This window comes from Eumetopias jubatus, unplaced genomic scaffold (genome assembly GCF_037043125.1).
Source record: "Eumetopias jubatus isolate StellerSeaLion01/CBP00866 unplaced genomic scaffold, mEumJub1_p1.0 scaffold_4, whole genome shotgun sequence".
NCBI classification, from domain to species: Eukaryota; Metazoa; Chordata; class Mammalia; order Carnivora; family Otariidae; genus Eumetopias; species Eumetopias jubatus.
This window is the reverse complement of record NW_028274810.1, coordinates 186,725,190-186,748,233: the sequence shown is the minus strand read 5'-3', so window position 1 is coordinate 186,748,233 and position 23,044 is coordinate 186,725,190. Positions and strand designations below refer to the sequence as shown.

The 23,044-nt window shown below is 34.7% G+C and overlaps 1 protein-coding gene across 4 annotated transcripts in view; it reads left to right on the top strand.

Annotated features, from left to right (window-relative positions):
* The window catches only part of SNTG1 (syntrophin gamma 1), a 346,950-nt gene that overhangs the window by 31,548 nt on the left and 292,358 nt on the right, over positions 1–23,044 (top strand). For all 4 annotated transcript variants that reach the window (XM_028119009.1, XM_028119008.1, XM_088023148.1 and 1 more), the window contains exon 3: positions 13,439–13,495. In XM_028119009.1, the coding sequence (XP_027974810.1) occupies positions 13,439–13,495 (57 nt within the window). The remainder of the gene's footprint in view (positions 1–13,438; positions 13,496–23,044) is intronic.

The window sequence follows — 23,044 nt, the reverse complement described above, 5'->3', positions numbered from 1 at the left end:
CTTGCTATTTCCACCACATCTGCCATTACTCCCTCCACTGAAGTCTTAAACCTGTCAAAGTCATCCATGAAACTTGGAATCAACTTCTTTCAAACTCTTGTTAATGTTGATGGTTTGACCTCTTCCCAAGAATCAAAAATCACATTCTTAGTGACATCTAGAATGGTTAATGCTTTTCGGAAGGTTTTCAACTTACTTTGCCCAGATCCATCAGGGGATTCACCATCTGTGGAAAATACAGCCTTACAAAATGTATTTCTTAAATAATAAACCTTGAAAGTCTGAACAACTCCTTGATCCATGGCCTGCAGAATGCATGCTGTGTTAGCAGGCATATAAACAATATTAATCTCATTGTTTTCCATCAGAGCTCATGGGTGACCAGGTATATTGTAGTGAGCTAATATTTTGAAAGGAATCTTTTTTTTCTAAGCAATGGATCTCAACAGTGGGCTTAAAACATTTGATAAACCATTTTGTAAGCAGATGTGCTATAATCCAGACTTTGTTGTTCCATTTCTGGAACACAGATGGAGTAGATTTAGCATGATTCTGAAGGTCCCTAGGACTTTTGGAATGATACATGAGCATTGGTTTCAACTAGCTACATTAGACCTTAACAAAAGAATTGGCCTGTCCTTTGAAGCTTTGAGCGAGGCATTGATACCTCCTCTCTAGCTATGAAAGTCCTAGATGGCATCTTCTTTCAATATAAGGCAGTTTCATCTGCATTGAAAACCTGTTGTTTAGTGTAGCCACCTTCAAGCATGAACTTCACTAGACCTTCTGGATAACTTGCTGCAGCTTCTACATCAGCACTTTCTTCCTCATCTTGCATTTGTGTTATAGAGACGGTTACTTTCCTCATACCACATGAACCAACTTCTGCTTCAGACTTTTTTTCTGCAGCTTCCGCACTTCTCTCAGCCTTCATAGAATTGAAGAGAGTTATGGTCTTTCTGTGGATTAGGCTTTGGCTTAAGGGAATATTGTGGCTGGTTTGATATTCTATCTAGACCATTAAAACTTTTTCCATATCATCAATGAGGTTGTTTCACTTTATGATCACTTATGTGTTCATTGGAGTGGTACTTTTAATTTCCTTCCAGAAATTTTCCTTTGCATTCACAACTTGGCTAACAGTTTGATGCAACTGGCCTAGCTTTTAGCCTATCTTGGCTTTCAACATAGCTTCCTCCCTAAGCTTACTCATTTCTGGTGTTTGATTTAAATTGAGAGATATGCAACTCTTCCTTTCACTTGAACACTGAGAGGTCATTGTAGAGTTACTAATTGTTTTAATTTCAACATAATTGTATCTCAAGGAATAGAGAAGCCCGAAGAGAGGGAGAGAGATGGAGGAACAGCTAGTTGGTAGAACAGTCAGAACATACACAATGTTTATTGATTAAGTTTGCTGTTTTATATGGGCATGGTTTGTGGTTCCCCAAAACAATTACAACCATAACATCAAAGACTGTGATTACAGTTCACCATAATAGACATAATAGTAAAGAAAAAGTTTGAAATATTGTGAGAATCACCAAAATGCGACACAGAGACATAAGTGAGCAATGGTGCCTATAGACTTGCTCGATTTAGGGTTGCCACAAAACTTCAATTTGTAAAAAACACACTATCTTTCAAGTGTAATGAAGTGAAGCACAATAAAACAAGGTGTGCCTGTACTATCAGCAACTCTACATGCGTAAAATTAACAAATTAGATGAAGTTGGCTAATTCTTCAAACAACACAGGTCATGTGCAACTGATTATTTGATAATTAAGGAAATGGAATTTTCTGTAATGAAAGAACTCCATAAAAAGGAATCTCAGGTCTCAGGTGGTCTTGTTAGAGAACTCTATTAAAGAATAATTAGTAAAAATTCTATAAGATCTCCCTCCAGAAAAGAGAAGCAGAGGTAATACATAACGTTTCATTTTCTAAACTTATTATTCTGATACCAAAACCAGAGACAGTAAACAAATTAAAACTGTGGATCAATATCCTTCATGAATATACACACATGAATATGCTTGGAATATTAGCAAATAAAATTCAGCAATATATATGTAAGGAATTTTACACCACGATCAAGTTGGGTTTATTTATCCAAAAACTAATCAATGAATTCAATTCATGATAAAAACTCTCATGAAACCAGGAATAGAGAGGAATGGGTATCTTAACAGTTATTATCTTCTCACCAAAAGCAGTTGTGCTAAAATGTCATCATCACAAACTTCATTGGTATGAAGTTCTATCTCTCTGGCATTATTTTTCTCCAAAGCATGCATTGCCCTTAACCTGTCTTCCAATTAGAATGTGAACACCTAACAGCAGGGATTTTTGATGTTTTGTTCTCTTTTGTAGTTATAACAGCGCCTAGTATGTAGTAGCCATTTATCAACTATTTGAAGTATTTAACATTTCAAAAAAAAAAAAGAAGCTCTCATCTCCCTTGGTTTTGAATTCTGTATTTAAGCTATATTGAATAATTATCCTTTCATTGTCCCTTTCCAAAAGTTTGACTTTCTTAATATTTTTGCCCTTAAACTTCTGATAAAAGTTTTAATTTTAACTGAAGTTTATTTCTTTTTCTCTTCATCCAAAAGCCACCGCAGAAAAATGCCATCTCACAGAGAAATATGGTGATTGCATGCACAGAAGCAGTACTGCCAGTTCAGATATGAAGACAGGGTGTCCTACGTGGAAGTCGGTTAAGCAAGCTCAGTACATGAAGACTTTACTGTGAGCAAATCTATACATCACTTCTAAGAGAGGCATAGAGCAGATGAGAATGAAAAAAAATTCCAGCTGGAAGTTGGCAACAATTTGGTGGGGTGAGAGACAACTGACAATAGGTTAGAGAAAGCTAAAATATCAGTGCCTGACTTGGGGCTAAAAGCTAACAGAGGCAACGTGAAGTAGTCAAACCCTAAATTCAAGTGGCAAAAAAGCTCAAGAATTTAAAGCCCAAGATTCCTATGAAGTTCTGGGTTCAGGGAAGGGCTAAAGACAGAAACTGAAATGTGAAGTTTCGACAAACTGGATCCCCTTTCTTAGTTCACAGCTCCTCATTCCTCAGTTTGTCCATAACAATAAGCAGAGATGACATTTGCTTTTAGAGAGGGTGAACCAGAGGCTCAGGGAATATGGCTGTAGTGGGACATTTCACTGAAAATGAAGGAGGTAGAAACTGTGAGATGAAGTACTCCAGTGACCCTCTTTCATGTCACTTCTTCCCCAGAATATAACAGGGGGAGCGAGGTAAGTCATTGGCTAGTTTGAATAATTGCAGCAAGCTTGAGGCATAGGAAGTTCTTAGCTGTTGGTTCTTAGTTGTCTGGTGCCAGGCTGTGGGTGATTGGGGCAGATAGGTAGTGACCCTGAGTGTGAGAGCCCAGTCAGGGAGGTGGTTGGGTGTGGACTTAGTTTGCTAGTCCAGAGGGGAACTGTCCAGCTTCTAGCCAGGGCCACAAACTGGGTCAAGGCCAGCATTTTAAAAAACAACATTACAAGGTATTTTTTCTTCTGGGCCCTCTCAACAGAAAGAACAAGGAGATTATGTTTGTGTGTGTTTGTGTGTGTGTGTGTATAAACCAACCCACAATAAGGATCTCATTAAAAGCAAAAGTCAAGATTAATAATATTACTATAATTTCCCTCTAAATTAGCAGGATGACAAAGGCAACTATCGCAACCATTATTTAATGATATGATAAAATTAAAAACTAATCCCACTAAGATATGAAATATCACAAAAATATAATCATAATGATTATTATTAATATCAATATTATAAGTGTATGAATCCCCTTTTTTGAAATCTAGACTATTGAAAATTTTATAAAAGAAACATAGAAATAATCAAAATTATTTTCATATAATGATTCAAACATATTCTAGGACAAATAATTTACTCAAATGTTCTTTTTATAATCTGCCAAGAGGTTTTGTGGGGATGACATATTCAAACACAATTTATTATGTGATTAAAAGTAATTGAATCTTTGTTTCACATGACCTTTTAAATATATATGTGCCTGAATCAATTAGAAATCACATCATAAATTTTTCAGTTAAGGAAATGGTAGATTAAACAAAGGAAATAGCATGCTTAATACAGGACTTCTTAGAGCTGTCATAATCTTAATAAGTGTTGGAGAATAGGAGACAGAATGGAGCAGGGCATAAGCACATGGGCAGTAGCTCACAGTGCCTGGATTTCAATTCAAAGTTTTCACCACTGGTTGACCTCGGTCAAGTTACTTGACATCACTGTACCTCTTTTTACATTATAGATGCTCATTTGTAAAAACAAAACTATAAAGATAAGATTTCAGTTTTGTAGGTAGTGGGGAAAATGCAGGTGGAAAGGTGTTATTCCCAATTCTCTGCAATGGTACCTTTAAAAATAAACCAGGAAATATTTAAATTTCAAACAACTCCCATGTCTAACTATTAACTCAGATAGGAAGGACCTGCTACAAATTATATTTGCCAACAGGCTTAGGGGAATGACAACCTCTCTTTACTCTACCATCAGTTTTGCAAGAGAAGAATCCTCAGGGGTTGCTAAAGAATAAAACCAAAGGGAAGGAAACAACGTACCCTAGATGTCCTTTAAATATTATCCTTGAAAGAAACCATAAAAATGAACATTTTAAAATGTATTCTCCTTAATTGCTTAGATTTTGTGAAATTATCTAGGGAGGTGTGTTTAAAGCCTAAGTCTTCTCAGAAAGAATGCTATTATTTCCTTAGAACAAAGGAGTTCTAAACTCTAAATAACATTATTCATTGAAAATAGAATAAAACAGAATGAAACACTTAGGAATAAATTTGCAAATGTACGAAACATATTTTGAAAACTAAAACAACAGAAAAAAATTAAAGATCTAAATAAATGGAAAGACATTCTATTTTCATGAGCCCAAAGACTTAATGATATGTTAAGATAATAATAATCTCCACATTGATTTATAGATCTCCACCAAAATCCAAGCTTACTTTTTTACAGGAATAGACAAACTAATGCTAAGATTCATATAAAGATGCAAGGGACTTAGAATAGCCAAAACAATTAAAAAAAAAGTTGAGGCACTCACAATGCCTGATTTTATAAAACTTAGCAGTTTTAAAGAAGTGGTAATCTAGACAGTGTGAGATATGTCCACATATGGCATATGGATAGTGATATAGTCACTGAAATAGAATTGAGAGTTCAGAAATAAACCTTCACATTCAGAGTCAATTGATTTTCAGGGGTGATAAAAACAATGGGGAAAATTGTCTCCAGCAAATGGTGGCAGATTAACCGGATATCCACATGCAAAATAATGAATTTGGGGACTTACACCATATACCAAAATTAACTCAGAATGGATCAAAAACCTAAATATAAGAGCTAAAAGTATAAACCTCTTAGAAGACAACATAGGTATAAAATATTGTGACGCATTCAAAGGATTCAAGTAGACATTTCTCCAAAGAAGGTATATAAATGGCCAATAAGGAAATGAAGAGATGCTCAGCATTGTTAGCCATCAAGGAAATATATATCAAAGCCACATGAAATACTTTATAGCCACTGGGATGGTTATAATCATAAAAATAGATAAGGACAAATGTTAGTGAAGATGTGGAGAAGTTGAAATTCTCAGACACTACTGGTGAGAATGTAAAATGGTACAGCTGCATTGGAAATCATTCTGACAGTTCCCAATTTCAGTCCTTAGCATAGGCTCATGGGAAAAAAGCATATATATGTACACACAAAATTGGCACACAAAAGTTTATAACAGCATTATTTATAATAGCCAAATAGTGTAAACAACCTAAATGTCCATCAGTGGAGGAATGGATAAATAAAATGTGGCATACCCATGCAGTGGAATGTCATTTGACAAATTAAAAAATGAAATATTGATACATGATACAACATAGATGAACCTTGAAAACATCATGGTTAGAAGCCAAACACGAAGGACCATATACTGTGTGATACCATTTATGTGAAAAGTCCATAGTAGGCAAATCTATAGAGATAGAACATAGATTAGTAGATGCCTAAGGCTAGGATGGGCTTTAAGGATTGAAGGATATGGGGTTACATTCTGAAAAATGCAAATGTTTTTAAAATTGATTATGGTGAGGGATGCATAACTGTGAATATACTAAAAGCCACTAAATTGTATGCTTTAAATGGTTGGTTTTATGGTATATGGTTTATATGGTATATGGTATATGGTATATGGTATATGAATTGTATCTCTGTAAAACTATTTTTAAAGGATGAAAATAATCTCTATGTATTCATATATCTATAAATATTTCTGTATGTACCCATCTGTGTCTACATTACACTGAGCATAATTTCATACCGTTATCTTTAATTCTCTTCCATCACCCAATGGAACTCTTAGCCTTCTTCCCTTGCTGTAAATTCCCACTCCAACAGTGAGAAACTGGTTTTTCCCATCCACCATCCACTTACTTAATTGTTTAATTTCAATATATATATAGCAATATTAGAATTATTAACCATACCTTCATGTGAAAGAACTTTATCAACTAGAATACAGTACCATATGCAATCCCTTTTGTCTTTAGTCTTTAGTCTTTTGTCTTGCTGACTCCATTCATTTCCAAAGTTACCTAATGTACATCAGGTCAGCACATTTCCCCCCCTATTCCTTTCAAGGAGAGGGTAACAGACATTTGAAATGCAACAAGATTGTTTTGTTACAGCTGCAATCCCTCTTTGGATCCTCTAACTTCCTAAATGACTCTTTTAAATGTATATATATTAAGATGAATTCTTTGTTCTCTAAAGTTTATGTGTTTTGCCTAAAGCCCAACATCATGTACCCATATAGTAATATCAAAAAGAATAGTTTCATTGCCCTATAAATCTCCTGTGCTTCATTTATTCAGCCTTTCTTCCCTCTTCCTGAGTCCCTGGCAACCACTGATCATTTCATTGTCCCTATGGTTTTACCTTTTCACAGTGTCATATAAATGGCATCAGAGTTTGTATCCTTTTGACACTGGCTTCTTTTACCTAGTGATATACATTTGAGGTTTCTCCATGTTTTCTTGAAGCTAGACAGTTATTTCTTTCTACTAGTGAATAATATTTCATTGCGTGGATGTACCACAGTTTTGTTTGTTTCTTTATCCATTCTATGGATGAAGAGCATCTTGTTCATGTTCCAGTTTTTGGCCATTATGAATAAAGCTGTTATAAATATTTTCATGCTGGTTTTTGGGTAAACACAAATGTTAAAATTAGTTGAATAAATATGTAGGAGTGCAATTCCTATGTCATCTGTTTGGACTGTGTTGAGCTTTGTGAGAAACTACCAAACTCTCTTTTGAATTCCCACCAGCAAGGAGGAAGAATTCTTATGATGATATATCCTACTTGATATTGTCAATGCTTTAGATTTTAGCCATTCTAATAAATGCATAATGTCATTTCATTATTTTAATCTGCAATTCCCTAATAGCAAATATTGTTGAGCATCTTTTCATATGCTTACTTGCCATCTGTATATTCTTTGATGAGGTGTTTGCTCAAATATTTTGGCAACTTCTTAATTGGATTGTTTATTTTTTGCTAAGTGTTAACAATTCTTCATATATTTTGGAAACAAGTCCTTTATCAGAATGCATTATGCAAATATGTCCTTTCAATCTGTGACTTTTCATTCTCTTAACACTTTTACCACGTAGAAGTTTTTAATTATAAAATATTTTAACATGAGTTTTTTTAATAGATAACACTTTTGATATTGTATTAAAAACCACATTGCTAAACCCAAAGTCATAGAGATTTTCTCCTGTTTTCTTTTAAAAGCTTTATAATTGTGATTATGTTTAGATCTGTGATCCATTTTGTTAATTTTTATGAAAGGAATGGCTTCCATGTCTGGATTCCTTCCTTCCTTCCTTCCTCCTTCCTTCCTTCCTTCCTTCCTTCCTTCCTCCTTCCTTCCTCCTTCCTTCCTCCTTCCTTCCTTCCTTCCTTCCTTCCTTCCTCCTTCCTCCTTCCTTCCTTCCTTCCTTCCTTCCTTCCTTCCTTCCTTCCTTCCTTCCTTCCTCCCTTCCTTCCTCCTTCCTTCCTTCCTCCTTCCTTCCTACTTCCTTCCTTCCTTCCTTCCTTCCTTCCTTCCTTCCTCCTTCCTTCCTCCTTCCTTCCTTCCTCTTTCCTTCCTTCCTTTCTTTTGTCCTGTCCTTTTCTTTCTTTCTTTCTTTCTTTCTTTCTTTCTTTCTTTCTTTCTTTCTTTCTTTCTTTCTTTCTTTCTTTCTTTCTTTCTTTCTTTCTTTCTTTCCTTCTTTCTTTCTTTCTTTCTTCTTTCTTTCCTTCTTTCTTTCTTTTTTGTTGAAAAGACTATCCTTTCTTTTTGCCATTAAATTGCATTTGTTTCTTTATCAAAGATCAGTTAACTGCACTTGTATGTTTGCTTTTGTTTTGTTTTGTTTTGGGGCATTCTCTTCTATTCCAATAATCTATGTGTTTAGTCTTCAAAAATTTCATGCTGTCTTGTATACTGTAGCTTTATAGTAAATTGTGAATCAGGCATCCTGAGTCCTCCAACTTCTCCTTTTATTTCAATATTGTGGTGGCTATTATGGGTCTTTTGGCTTTCTATGTTAACCTTAGAAACAGTTTATTAATATTCATAAATAGCTTGTGGAGATTTTATTGGGACTGCATTGATTCTATAGATCTAGTTGGGAAGAACTGATATCTGAAAAATGAGTCTTCTAGTCCATGAACATGAAATATCTCTCTTTGTTTTGATCATCTTTGATTTCTTTCTCCAAAGTTTTGTAGTTTTCCATATATAAGTCCTTACTTATTTTGTTAGATTTATACCAAGTATTTCCTTTTTAGTGAGCTATTATAAATGATATTGTGATTTTCATTTCAAATTCTAATTTCTCAGAGCTGATGTATAGGAAAGCAATTGATTTTCATATATTTTTTGTCTCCTGTGACCTTGCTACAATTATTTATTTCCAGTTTCCAGTAGGTTTTTGTTTATTCTTTGGGATTTCCAACATAGACAATGCCTTTTACTTCAGATTATTGCCTTTTTGCACTGGCTGAGACTCTAAGCGCAATGTAAGAGGAGTGATGAGAGGATTCTTGCCTTTTTCTTGATTTTAGAGGGAAAACATTCAGTTTTTCCCAATCCCCTCTCTTTTTATTCCATTATACCCTGATTTTCCAGTTTCTTTGTTTTTTTAATCCCAATTCTCCATCTGATCTCAGTCCTGTTGTTATAGTGGAATCAGAGATACTTCCATTTAAATCACGATTTGGATCTTGGTCAGGTTAATTTAACTCCTTTGTATTTTGGTTTTCTCATTCTAAATTAGGAAAATATTGCCTATCCCAAGTGCTGTTATGATGATTACTTGGGAAAAAACTTGCAAAAAAATTTTTTTTCACTTAATGCATAATACCTAACTTTGCTGTAGGCCCTACGCTAAATTCTTGGGATTCGACTGTGAACAAGACTCAGCTCTTGTCAAATTAGTTGACAAGAAAAAGTCAAGGTCACAATGTATTTTAATAATCATATGTGCTATGAGACCAGTCAGTTCACATAGCTGATTTTCAGTACCTAAGTGTTGCCATCTTTATTATTATTCCATTTTCAAGTTTATTCACTCTTCCTGAACTGTCAAAAAGAACTAATAACATTCCCTATCTCTTTTCGTGTATATCTTCTTTGTTTCCACCCCACATACTCAGTACAAAAAATTTCCCATTTGATAACTCTCTAGTTTCTGCACTGTTCTTATTTCTTCCTTCTCTTTTCACCTACATATCTCAAACATTTCTATACTTGGGATATATCATAGCAACACTTTGTGTTTGGTAACATGTATATTTTGGTTATAGTCCCATATAGTTCATATGGTATACATGGAGTTTTTCAAATATAATATTCCAGAGGGCAGGGGTGACAATAATTAGATTTTTACATAAAGCAAATTAAACATTTAAAGCAAGTTTTTTTGGTCATAACATTTATGCTGATTAGTACAGCACATCTTTTTTTAAAGATTTTATTTATTTATTTGACAGAGAGAGAGTGAGAGAGTGCAAACAGGGGGAGAGGCAGAGAGAGAGGGAGAAGCAGGCTCCCCACTGAGCAGGGAGCTTGACCTGGGGCTTGTTTCCAGGACCCTGAGATCATGACCTGAGCCGAAGGCAGCTGGTTAACCAACTGAGCCACTCAGCATGTTTTTATAAGTCCAGTATTATTTTGGGGCTCCATCCTTTACATTTTATAAGGATTAGGACGATTAAAGAGAGGCTTCTTATACATGTAAGTATACGGGGGCACCTGTCTTGATTTTGTATTTTAAAGAATAAAATAACCAATAATACATTGATTTCCCACAGGACAGTGCTTTGTTACTTAGGCAATGTCTTTATGACACCCAAGATGTAACTAAATACAACTTCAGATCAGTTTTCAGATATTCTCCTATTTATGAGGTGAACAGCTGAAACAATTCATTACATTGACTTTAAAAAAGATTATTTGGGGGGGTGCAGGATGGAAGAACCAAATGCGGAAAGGTGGAAAGGGGATAGAGGTGTAGCTAACACAAACATACAGACAGTGGAAAGAATATCAGCAAGGTGCCATACTGGGAACAGTTGTTTGCCATTCTATACTTCTGGCTACCTGCAGTGACAAATTTAATATTTTGGTTTTAAAACAAGAAGTAATTTGTCTTGATTGTTTCTCTTTACTTTCTTAAAAGCAAACTAATGAAGAAATAGCATGTAGAGGTGCTGGCTGGGGTTTGCATGTGCGTATGTGTGACTGTGTATTTAAAATACATTAAAATAAGTGCTGCCTTTGAGATTTTCAGCAATTACTGCTGACTCTCGAGTCTCTCCAATCTCCTCTCTGCATCAGCAACTTTGTATTTGATTTGGAACATATTCTAAATATTCTCCACCAAAGATTGGAAAGCAGTCTTGTAGAGAAGGAGTAAAGGCATTTCATGGATCTTTGATCACCCTGGCATTCTTGCTGTCCCTTCAAAGAAAAGCAATGTTTCAGCATACACTTGGCTGATAAATAAATTCTATTAACTAGGTAAATAAATGTCTATTAGACATTTAATTATCCTATCCCTGAGATGAGTCTTCCAGTATTTGAGTTACTGTGTGATGTAACTATTGGAATACAAAGTGGACAAATATTAATCAGATTTAAGTGACTATTAAGTAAGAATTTCTGTCTAGAATAACAGATTGTGTATGTGTGTGTGAGAGAGAGAGAGAGAGAGAGAGGAGAGAGAGCGAGAGAATATTCATTAAGTTTCTACTATATGCCAGGGTCCTTCACAAATATCAGTCCTCAAAACAAAGCTGTTACTGGGCACCTGGGTGGCTCAGTTGGTTAAGCGACTGCCTTCGGCTCAGGTCATGATCCTGGAGTCCCAGGATCGAGTCCAGCATCGGGCTCCCTGCTCAGCAGGGAGTCTGCTTCTTCCTCTGACTCTCTTCCCTCTTGTGCTCTCTATCTCTCATTCTCTCTCTCAAATAAATAAAGCATTAAAAAATAAATAAATAAATAATCCTAAAAAAAAAAAGCTGTTACTATGTATTATTTATCACCATTTTACAGATTTGGAAAAAGAGGTTCACAGGGCTTAAGTAATTTTCCAATCATATTAAGTTGTGGATATTTGAGTCATTGATAGATTCTTTGATTTCAATTCCATTATTTGCAATGTACAGCTTTAATTAATCCTTTAGTGAGAAATAAATAAAGATTAATTAGTTTAACAGATTGTTCTTATCCTGTCCAACAAAAGAACATTTCCAATAAGCATTTAATTTATCTTAAATTAGATTTTCTGTGTGTATAATGCATGTGCCTACTTTCCTTTTTGCTTTTGTACGTGAAGATATGCTTATATACGTAGATTTTGCAATATAAGTTTTAAAGTACTGCATCTTCCCACACTTGTGCCTCCACCAATGGGGAGTAATAAAATAGTTGGCTTACAATAAAACAAGTAGAGTTTATGGTATTATTTAACATGAATAATGTGTTTTATATTTCATGTAGCTTTGCATAAATTGTAGTGTACCTATAAACTTACTTTGTGTAAGTAATTTTAATGTTGGCTTGAAAACATAATTAGATGACATGTTATAAGAGTAAAATCTATAGTTTTAAAACAGGTCAAATTACTTAGGACATGATAAAAAGGAAGAAAATTTAGATAATTAAGTGCTACTCATTTGCACTAATAGTTTTTTTCCTTAATATGCACCAGTCTCCAACCATAAAAGTTTACTTTTTAATTCAAAATAAATAATAGTTAATATACCTCAATTTCTGGTATAGTGATCTTGTTCTTTAAGCATTTTTTTCTTTTATTTATGAAATCTAAAACCTTGGCTAAATGAAGGTATGTTGTAACTGCCAAAATTATGAGGTTTTATGCTATCTTAAAATATTTAGGAAGAGCCATCAGAAGCACATGTTTTCCAGATTTTCTCTTTGTTCTTTTTAAATAATATAATCTGCTCCACATAGCCCCTCTAAAACCAGGAAGTAAAGGAAAGAATCTATAAGAAAGAGAACAGTATTTGGGAATTGGTAATGTAGTCAAATAAGTTGGGCATTTGTGGGGACCAACCTCATCCCAAGTACAGCAGGAGAAGGGGGAGCGGGTCTCAAACCATTATGGATGGGGGAGGTTCAAAAACATGAGAAAGTTATAAGTGGAGAAAATTATAAATAAAAGCTTTCAAACTTTCGACATGCTTCTCCTCTGCCTTGAAAATTGATAATTCCATTGTCATTATTAGTTAGTTGTAAAGTCCATTCTTTTTACAAATAAGCAATCATTTTAAACCTGGTTTATCCACAGTTTCAATCCTAGACACACACATGAATCATTAATGTGCTGGGACATGGCAGCCTCCCAGCTCAGCTCTCAAATTTCTGCAAGCAAGATGACTTGGTACTGATGGAGATAAGACCTTGGTTGACAATGATAATATTTACCATTGACATAGAGTTATTTTTATGTAATCTGAACTTGTCACTTCTTAGACAACAAGAATATATAGTCTGAAAATGAGAAAATGAGAAGATAAAAATTAAAATTCCAAAATATGTCCAAAGAATCATTGAATGGAACCTAATTTTTGGGAATTTAGAAGTTTAATAACAGTACAGTCCTTTTTATCTAGAAAAATAAATTAACCTTTGATTTGAAAATTACAAAATACTCCATTTGTTGCAAGAATTAGAGTCTGTATGGTGTCACAAAATATTTCTTTTTTAAGGAACAAAAACAGAATCCAGAGAAGGAAAATGGTGTGTAAGTATAGTATTAAGAAATGCTAACCTCTTTTAAAATCCTGTCTTTCAGGAAAGAGCGGTGACCATTAGAAGACAAACTGTAGGAGGATTTGGATTAAGCATAAAGGTAGCCTGTCTTTTCAGTCTATCCTTAAAGGCCATGCCATAATGCCTGCATTTTTGTGTTTTTTGATTTTTGCTGATTATTAATTAGACAAGAATGGCTATAGCAAACTGTTCAATATTTGGAATGAGATGTAAATTAGATAGGTTCTCACAAAACCTTGGTCAACTTTTGATTTAGAAATACTCTTAGAAAAAGTACTTGGGAATTTTACCTGGTATTGAATATAGGTCATTCACTTTCTCTATCTGGTGTCATCTAACATGTCAGATACAGTGTTGTAGTATGTATATCTTCCTCTCACCAGCTGGAGTAGGAGATACTGCCCCTTCAGTGAATGGAGCAAGAATAAGTTTTACACTATTAATAGTTAAGTATTAGTTGGATTTTATTCATCTTTTTCTTTTGGTTAGTTTTCCTTTTTTTAAGAAACCAGCGAATTTTTATGTCACAATGTCAAGTATACAGGATAGACAGAATTTTAACATCTGATTTATTTTAAAAATGACCATACCTGTTCACTTCCATTTATTATTAAATTTTAAAGGCCTTTTTTCCCCATCTGTTGTTGACTAGTAAGATGTACCACACCTGCAATTTGTCACCACTGAAACAAATAGAAAATTTATTTTTTTTTATTTTTTTTTTAAAAGGATCACTTCCTTTTTTTTTTTTAAGTTTTATTTATTTATTTGAGAGAGAGAATGAGAGACAGAGAGTACAAGAGGGAAGAGGGTCAGAGGGAGAAGCAGACTCCCTGCTGAGCAGGGAGCCCGATGTGGGACTCGATCCCGGGACTCCAGGATCATGACCTGAGCCGAAGGCAGTCGCTTAACCAACTGAGCCACCCAGGCGCCCACAAATAGAAAATTTAAAAGGATGAGAAATTACATAAATATTATAAAGGTTAACTCAATGTCTTTAAATGCCCTTTAGAAATCTACATCTCTGCATAGATAAATGAAATTTAACTTTTAACAATTGGGTTGGGCATTTTGCCCATGTAGGGTGAAAATCATACATCTCAGGTATATATTTCATGGAATTTTATATATGCTTGGAAAGTGGAACCCTAAATTTGGTGACTATCAGTTATAGTTGACATTATGATAATGACTTAGGAAAAGGTACCATTGTGGAATAGCATTGTGTTGTCAAGTGATAAGAATATTACTACATAAAATGTTAGTTTTAAAATATGTGTTTAACTTTCCTTTATCTATCATCAGCTAAAACCAGGAAGGTTTGCAGAACAAGTTATAGGATGTGGAAATGATTTTATTTTTTTGCTGTGATATTTATTGGAATTGCTTGAATGATTTAAAGGTACCACTACAGATAGTAAAAAGTCCACGAGAGAGAACAAAAGCTAAGTGTGAATAAAATCCATTCATGAGAGCTGGTTTCATTTGAGATAAGCATTTTCACCTATCAGGCCTGACTCTATTTCTGTCTTCTTTTTTTTTTTTTAAGATTTATTTATTTATTTGAGAGAGCGAGCGAGAGAGAGAGAGTGTGTGTGTGTATGTGTGTGTTTGAGCGAGGGGGAGGGGCACCAGAGAAGCAGATTTGGGGAGCCCAATATGGGGCTCGTCCTACTACCCATAAGGAGATCATGACCTGAGCCAAAGCCAAGAGTCTAATGCTTAACCGACTAAGCCACACAGCCATTCCAACTCTATTTCTGATGGTGGAGCTACCTTAGTTTTGTGCAGGCTGGAAATGTTCTTTTCTATTTTTTTCTATTTCCATTTATAATTTAAAGCCAATAATACAGTGTAATTTATTTTTATTAAAATGGCACAATTTTAACCTAGACAATTTTTAAAACATCAAGAATTTTGCCAAATGAATTATATCCATTTAATATTTTCATTATTCCAATCTAAACAAAACTCTTACACCTAAATAAGTAATTTTGTAAATCAAATGAGTGTATAGTTTCCATTCATAATATTGACCACAAAAGCAGTATTTGAATTGTGATCTGTGCCATATATTAGAATTCTAACAGAAAATGGCAATTATTTTACAATTCTTATGACAAACTAACCATAGATACTAAAATTAATATTTTTATTTAGAATATTACCCAGTCATTCTGAAAAGTTTCCTTTTAGGGTTTTCCAATTTGCTTTTCTTAATATTTACCTCTGACACTTGCTTTTTTTTATTTTTAAACTATCTTTCAGGGCACCTGGGTGGCTCAGTTGGTTAGGTGTCTTCCTTTGGCTCAGGTCATGATCCCAGTGTCCTGGGATCAAGCCCCGCTCCCTGCCCAGTGGGGAGTCTGTTTCTCCTTCTCCCTGCTCTTGTGCTCTTGCTTATTCACTCTTTCTCTGTATCTCTCTCCCTTTCAAATAAATAAAATCTTAAAAAAAGATGATCTTTCATTCTGTTAATGTGTGGGCATATATATATATATATATATATATATATATATATATATATATATATCTCATGTTATATATATACTCTATACACAGAATGAACAGTTTAAGAAATCATTTTAACCTAAATGCAGAATTACTATTTTAATGTTGACCATTTACTTATTTTCTTATGTATTTATTTGTTTGTGTACCTATTGCTGGAGTAATTTGAGCTGATAATATAATTATTCACATAAATATATAAACATATACCTTATCCTTATTTGCTCCAGTTAAGTAATCACTTCTGGCATGCACACACTGGAGACTTTGCCGTGAGAATTATTGACTTAAAACCTGGAATATCTCAACTGGAGATAACAGAAGGAAGAGTGCATGTCAGACAATTAAAATGGCATTAACCAATATAGTGAAGACTCCTACAGGTGCTCCTGAATTTTATTGTACTAAGAACATATGGTGATGTTATTTCAATTTTACCTTCTAAAAAATTATTTGCAAAAACCTGACTAAAGGGCAACAAAATGTCTCTTTTTTAGTCAGAAAACACTAAAACACTCCAACACGTGTTGTCACAAGTCAAAGCCGATTGGCCATGCTCTGTGCTCCTGACAAATCTTGGCTCATGGGCCTTTCTTACCTCTGTCACCATTGTGCATGGTGGCAACTCCTCATTTTTCCCACATGGTGGTCAGTGCTACAAAAGCTGGTTGGCAACATCACAGAGAGGCACTAATGCTTTGTTTATTAATGTGCCCTAGTGGCTATAGACTGTGGGCAGTATGATGTCCCTGAAGCTACCAATGTCCTTTAAGCCTTGATGTTACCTGTCCATCTACAATGTTCTTATTCCCCAATACTCTCCAGGCAGAGAACACTTGTTTTTGTTTGTCACTCAATCAAATGTCAAGTTCTTCTTATTTACATTTTCAAACTTCCAAAAGATCATTCTCTAAAAACTGAATAAAAAGATGCCAAAACTTTCCACTTATAATCACATAATCTCTGTTCTCAGACTGAAACTGCTTTTGGTAAAAAGTTCCGAAATTGCAGAAGTAAAAACAATGAATCATTGAAGTAGTGATTAATAAAAGTTTATGTGCACCCACCAAAAAGACAGTTTGCAGAGCAAGAGCACTCAAACCAAAACATGGAATGAGACTCATGGTATATTATTATAAAGCAACTTATATAGTGGGAAGGCAGTGATTGTTTATTCTTCACAGGGATTGATTATATTATTAAAATTTTCTTAAATGATAGGGAACTGGTTAGTGGTTACCTCATACGAACCTTGGGAAATAGTTCATTTTACTTATGATTTCTAAAGGCATAAACAAGAAATGACTTGGGTCAAGCTAGCCTTGCAAAATAAGCTAACTGAAATTTTGTATGACTAGAGTGGTTTTGTCTGCTAAGAGAATTTTCAAGGTTGGTCTTCATTTGTTTTTGATATTCATACTTTGAAGCTCTCAGATTTATCAGGCTGTCTCATGTATATTCTCATTGTTCCTACAGGACGTTGTGATTTGGGCCCTTGTCTAGTTTTCCAGAGTTCCTAAATTCCTATGGCCTTTCCGTCCTTTATTCCCAGCTCTTCAGTTCCTGCCCACCTTTCCCTCATATCACGCCTGCCTTCTGACCTTCTGGTAGAATCTTTCTTTCAAGTGCTCATCCTTTTGTCTGGACTAACCCGAAACAACCATTTCCAAAAATAACTTAATGGTCTCCCACACCTACATCCCCAATAATCACCAAAGCTTTGCAACATAGGACCCAATATTCTTGTATTTTTGTTTCATTCTTATGAGAATCACCATATGGATAATCACCTTAAAGCAAAACACTATCTCTTATTGACCTTCCATCTCTTTGAAAATAGAATACCGTATATTTGCATACTATTCAATCATACCTCTGGCCATTGTCAGTTAACAAATCACTTTTTAGAGAAAGGGTGTTTTGTTTATTATTACTAGAAAAGGTTCTATGGAGTTATTTTCCAACAGACAAGGCTATGTTTTCTATGTCCATTAAGAAAATGCTTGCAGTCAAAAGATTTTTATATGAAAGCTTTAACTTTGCAGCAATCAAGAATGAAATTATAATTATTATTAAAATCTTATCATTTATAAACAATAATTGCAAGTATTTATTAACTGTTCTTTAAGTGCCAGATCCTGAGCTAAGTACTTTATATTCAGGTTCATTTGGCCTTTAGTATCCAGCAAAGAAGGTAACTATTGTTATCCCTCTATAGACAATGTGGTTAAGTATTAAGAGGTTAAGTAATTTACCCATTGTTGTACTTGGCAGAGCTGGGCCTAAACCTCACACAAAGCAGATGACATAGTCCTTACTGTTAATAACTATGTTCTGTCACTGTAGAAACCAGACTAAATTTTCTCTAAACTCTCTACTTGGGAACAGAAGTAATGTTTCCTCTCTAAATTATTTGCATTCTGGTTTATTCAAAATTAACTAAATGGATCAATATGTCCATCATATTGATCAAGGAAACAATTTAATATCAAGTACTTGGTATTAATTGTATCAAATTTACCAAATAAAAATATATGTCTTCATAGCAGCTATAATAAATTTCTGCCTTTTATGGGCACCTGCCTTCGGCTCAGGTCATGATCCCAAGGTCCTGGGATGGAGCCCTGCATCGGCCTCCCTGCTCAGCGGGAGTCTGCTTCTCTCTCCCCCTCTGCCTGCAGCTGCCCCTGCTTGTGCTCTCTCTGTCAAATAAATAAATAAAATTTTAAAAAATAAATAAATTTCTTCCTTTTAATTTATTAGTGGGTAATATAAGTACACCCACATTTACACACATTTTTCCTCATTCTGTTCTCTGTTCTTTTAACTTGAGTCTGATTCTTCTGTTTCCACCAGAGACAATATAGATACATACCTTTACACCATAGAAATAGGAGGATACCAGGCAGGTAATAAAGCTTAGGTTGAAGATTATGTATTAGTCCCCACGAATCAGTTAAAACCACTGATCAATTTTCATTTTAAAGACCATTTTTTAACTAAATAGTTTATTGAGGTATAGTTTGCATATCATACAACTTAACCACTTAAAGTATACAAGTTAGTGGTTTTAATTATATTCACAGATGTGTGCATTTTAGAACATTTTTGTCTCCCCCATATCCTTGAGCTATCATCCCCTTCTCTTGTCTCCCTATCTCAGCTCTAAGCAACTACTAGTATATCTTCAATCTCTATACATTTCCTTACTTTGGACTTTCATATGAAGGCAATTATACAGTATGTGGGAAAGACCATTAATTTGTGCCAAATTCACACTAAGTGATATTAGGAGGTAGGCATGGCACTCAAATAGATAAGGATATTTTCCCATTTTCTTTCAGATCTTATTCTTTTAGGTGCTTCTCCCATATTTGTTCATTAGGCTCTTGACCTTAATTAATTGTGTTGTTATTATCTGTTTACAAATATTTTCCTAGCTCTAAATTTGTATAAAATGGTGGGGTCTATGTCTCTTTTTCTCCTCCTAGAGCCCAGAATATGATTGATTGATTAACTGGAATAATGAAAATATTGAATTAAAAATATTTATCTGGCAAGATTTCCAATGCTCTAAGAACATTCTGGGTTTGATTTGGTGGAATTTCAGTTATACTGGCAAATTCTTTGTATAGAGTCCTCCTCAAAATGCTTTAGATAGGAATTAATATCCTGGAATGTGAGGGCGATCTGGCTGCGACATATGTCACCCCATTGATCGCCAGGGTTGATTCGGCTTATCTGGCTGGCTAGCCGGGTGTCCCTTTCCTCCCTCACCGCTCCATGTGCGTCCCTCCCGAAGCTGCGCGCTCGGTCGAAGCGGACGACCTTCCCCGATAGAGGAGGATCATTCTTCGGTCAAGGGTATACGAGTAGCTGCGCTCCCCTCCTAGAACCTCCAAACAAGCTCTCAAGGAATTAATATCCTGGATCCTATAAAGCTAGTTGTAAACTTATTTATGCATTGAATGGTATATACTTTAATAATTTCTGGGATGCAATGTAGAATGTTGCCTCATTTTCCCTAGTTTTGATTTTACACTGGAACAACAGAGCTCAATTAATTCATTTATTCTCTAAACCTGGACCACAAGCCTGCACCCTGGTTGACCTAAGGGTAGGCTGAAGAGGAGAGCCAGTAAAGGAAAATCTGTCTTGACCTTATGCCCCTTATAATCCAGTGGGAAAATAGATATTGATCAAATTGTGATGTAAATAATGTAAGTCGTAGCCTGGATCCGGGGTTACAGAAGTGAATTACTTCAAGTAAGGAGACACTGATGAATGGGATCCTTCAGGTGATAATTCTGAATTGGAATTGGGGGTTTACCAGGTTAAGAGTGAAAGAAAAAAGCATCTAGGCAAAGGGGATAATATATAATGATGTCCTTTGGTGCTCAGAGTGATGAAGGTCCAGGATGAAGATGTAAGTAAGGCAGGCTGAGGCCATAAGACAAGGGGCAGCTGATGATTGAGGGTTTTATTCTAAGTGTAATAGGAAGCTTGTCCCCTATTTTAAACAGGATGAGTTGCATTATTTAATTCCTAACTGGAAAACCTTACATTTCCCCATTTAAGTCCAGAGCTAAATCTTATTAACTTTAATAGAGCTGGACTGCTCTCACAATTCATCCAATAAATTAAGGTACTGTGATCTTAAGTTCCAATTTTAACTCCCACGTTTTGTCTAAAAATTTGCTCTCTAATTAATTAATAAGGTAATTTTCTGCAATTAATTGAAGAATTCTTTCAGAACTCCTAACGTCTGCATAAAAAGAAAACTGTTGACAAAATAGGGGTTAGTTTTAGCTTGTCATTTAAACATAGTTTTAACTCCCTGGCATTGAGGGAGGAATGGGGTTACTGAGCTGGCCCTCAGAAATTACAATTTCAAGTCTTTTCTCTAGATAGATCCCAGGGAGGGGTTTCCCACCATCTTACCATGGTACCTGGCATTATAAATCTGAGCATTAAGAAAATCTTTGGATTCAGTAATGCAAGGAGAGAAAACTGTGAAAAGCAAAAACAGCTGAAGAAAAACACTCTGATGACAGCCACACAGACAAGAGGGACATAAACAATTTTACTCTCTGCCCCAAAATATCTGAACCCTAAAATATCTGGATGAGTTTTTTCTTCTTTTTATACCACCTAAAACTTCATTGGTGGATGATTCATCTCTGTTAACTAGTTTTTTCTTCTAAGAAATGGAGACGTATTCTTAAAATCCTTTCCAATTTCCAAGTATCTCTAGAAACTAACTGTAATCATGGACATTTAATTTCATTGTATATTCTTAGCTTCTACTTAAAATCATTCTGTAATATGTTTACAAGAATAGGTCTATCTTAGGCTTGGAAAAGCTTTTGACTTTATTTATTCATTCATTCACTCATCAACAAACATTTCAAAGATAAAAAATAAAGACATTATACCATGCACTGCGTTTACATCAATGTATGAAACAAATTACCAAAAAAATTCAGTGCCCTCTTGGAACTTACATTCTAGTTAGGGATGGGGGAAGAAGAATGAAAATGAATAATAAATATAAGAAATAAATAAAGATAATAGTAGGTTGGAAGCTGATAAGTATAATGGGAAAGAAAGAATAGAACAGAAAAAGGGGATTGGAAACTTGGAACCCTAACTAGTAAATATTAAGGGTCTTAGAGTGGATTAGTGCTAAGCTTATTTACCACCCTTAATGCCATGTAATTTTATTCATAAATCTTGATTGATAGACTAATTAGGATAATAGCTACCTTGTATTCAGTGTTTATTGTGTGCTAAATAAACACTCATTTCAACTATACTATCAGTCACAAATCATATCTTTTGATCAAATGAGAATTCATCTTAAACAGAATTTGTGCTTGTTATGGGCATATTGACCAAAAGGCAAAACAGAATTAGGAACCATGTCGCTTAGGCCAGAGACTTCACAGAGCTAGTGAGGGTGGGTGGGTGAATATTTGGTTGGTAGGAAATACTGAGTAAAGTGAGTTAGCAGTGGATTTGAATTTCAGTCTGAGGAAGACAGTTTTCAATATTTTATGTATCACGCCTCTTCTTTAATATTCTAAAAGTAAAAAGGACTACTTGCCAAGAAAATGTTGACTACCACTACTCTTCTCAAAAACTATTGCCCATCTTATATTTAAATATATTGGTAATTCAGTGTTAAAAATTGATGTTCATGGAAAAATATAGTTCTAAAATAACTTTTATTCTTAAATAAAAAAGGTTTAGGAAGTTTACATGTTCTGAAGATAGAGAAACCCAGTGGAATTTTAGATTGTCTTTTCAACTATCCTATGTTAAAAGTGCTATACTTCTTTTATAATTGATATTTTATTCTTTTTTATTATTAGTTGTTTAATAATTTTTTATGATTTTATTTCTTTATTTGAGAGAGAGAGTGAGAGAGGGGGAGAGAGCAAGAGCATGAGGGGGGTGCCTGAGGCAGAGGGACAAGACTCCCTGCTGAGCAAGGAGACCCACACAAGATTCCATCCCAGGATCCTGGGATCATGACCTGAGCTGACGGCAGACACTTAACCAACTAACTGAGTCACCCAGACGCCCACTTTATTCTTTAATGCATTTATTTGATTTTTCAACTGTTGGTTTCAAACTTCTCAACTCTGTATTATCAAAACAGAATTTTTATGCACTTATTTCAGGATTTATTTTGTTTCCTTCCATATTAGTCTCACTTATTTTTTTATTATTTCATATCTCATTTGGTCAATTAGATGAAGAATTACTACAGTGTTCTTGTCAGTTTATTTTATTCTGTTAATTGTTTCATATGTGCTTTCACACAAGGAGGAATCTAATATTAATTAAAGAAATGCAGATGATCCCTTTCCCATCATGCATATGCACACTCTGATTTTTTGTATCATTTTGTGCAGGTAAAGATCTCTCTAGTCACTTAGCATCCCAAGGGGTGTGTGCTTGGTCACCAGCATAGAACAACCTAACCAGTGAATGGGAATACATAATAATTTGATATTTGAACATTAAGAAAGAATTTCTACAGTGGACAGCATGCTACACATTGAAGAGAATGCCCACTTAAGGCAGTTCCAACCTTTATTTGAAAAACAAA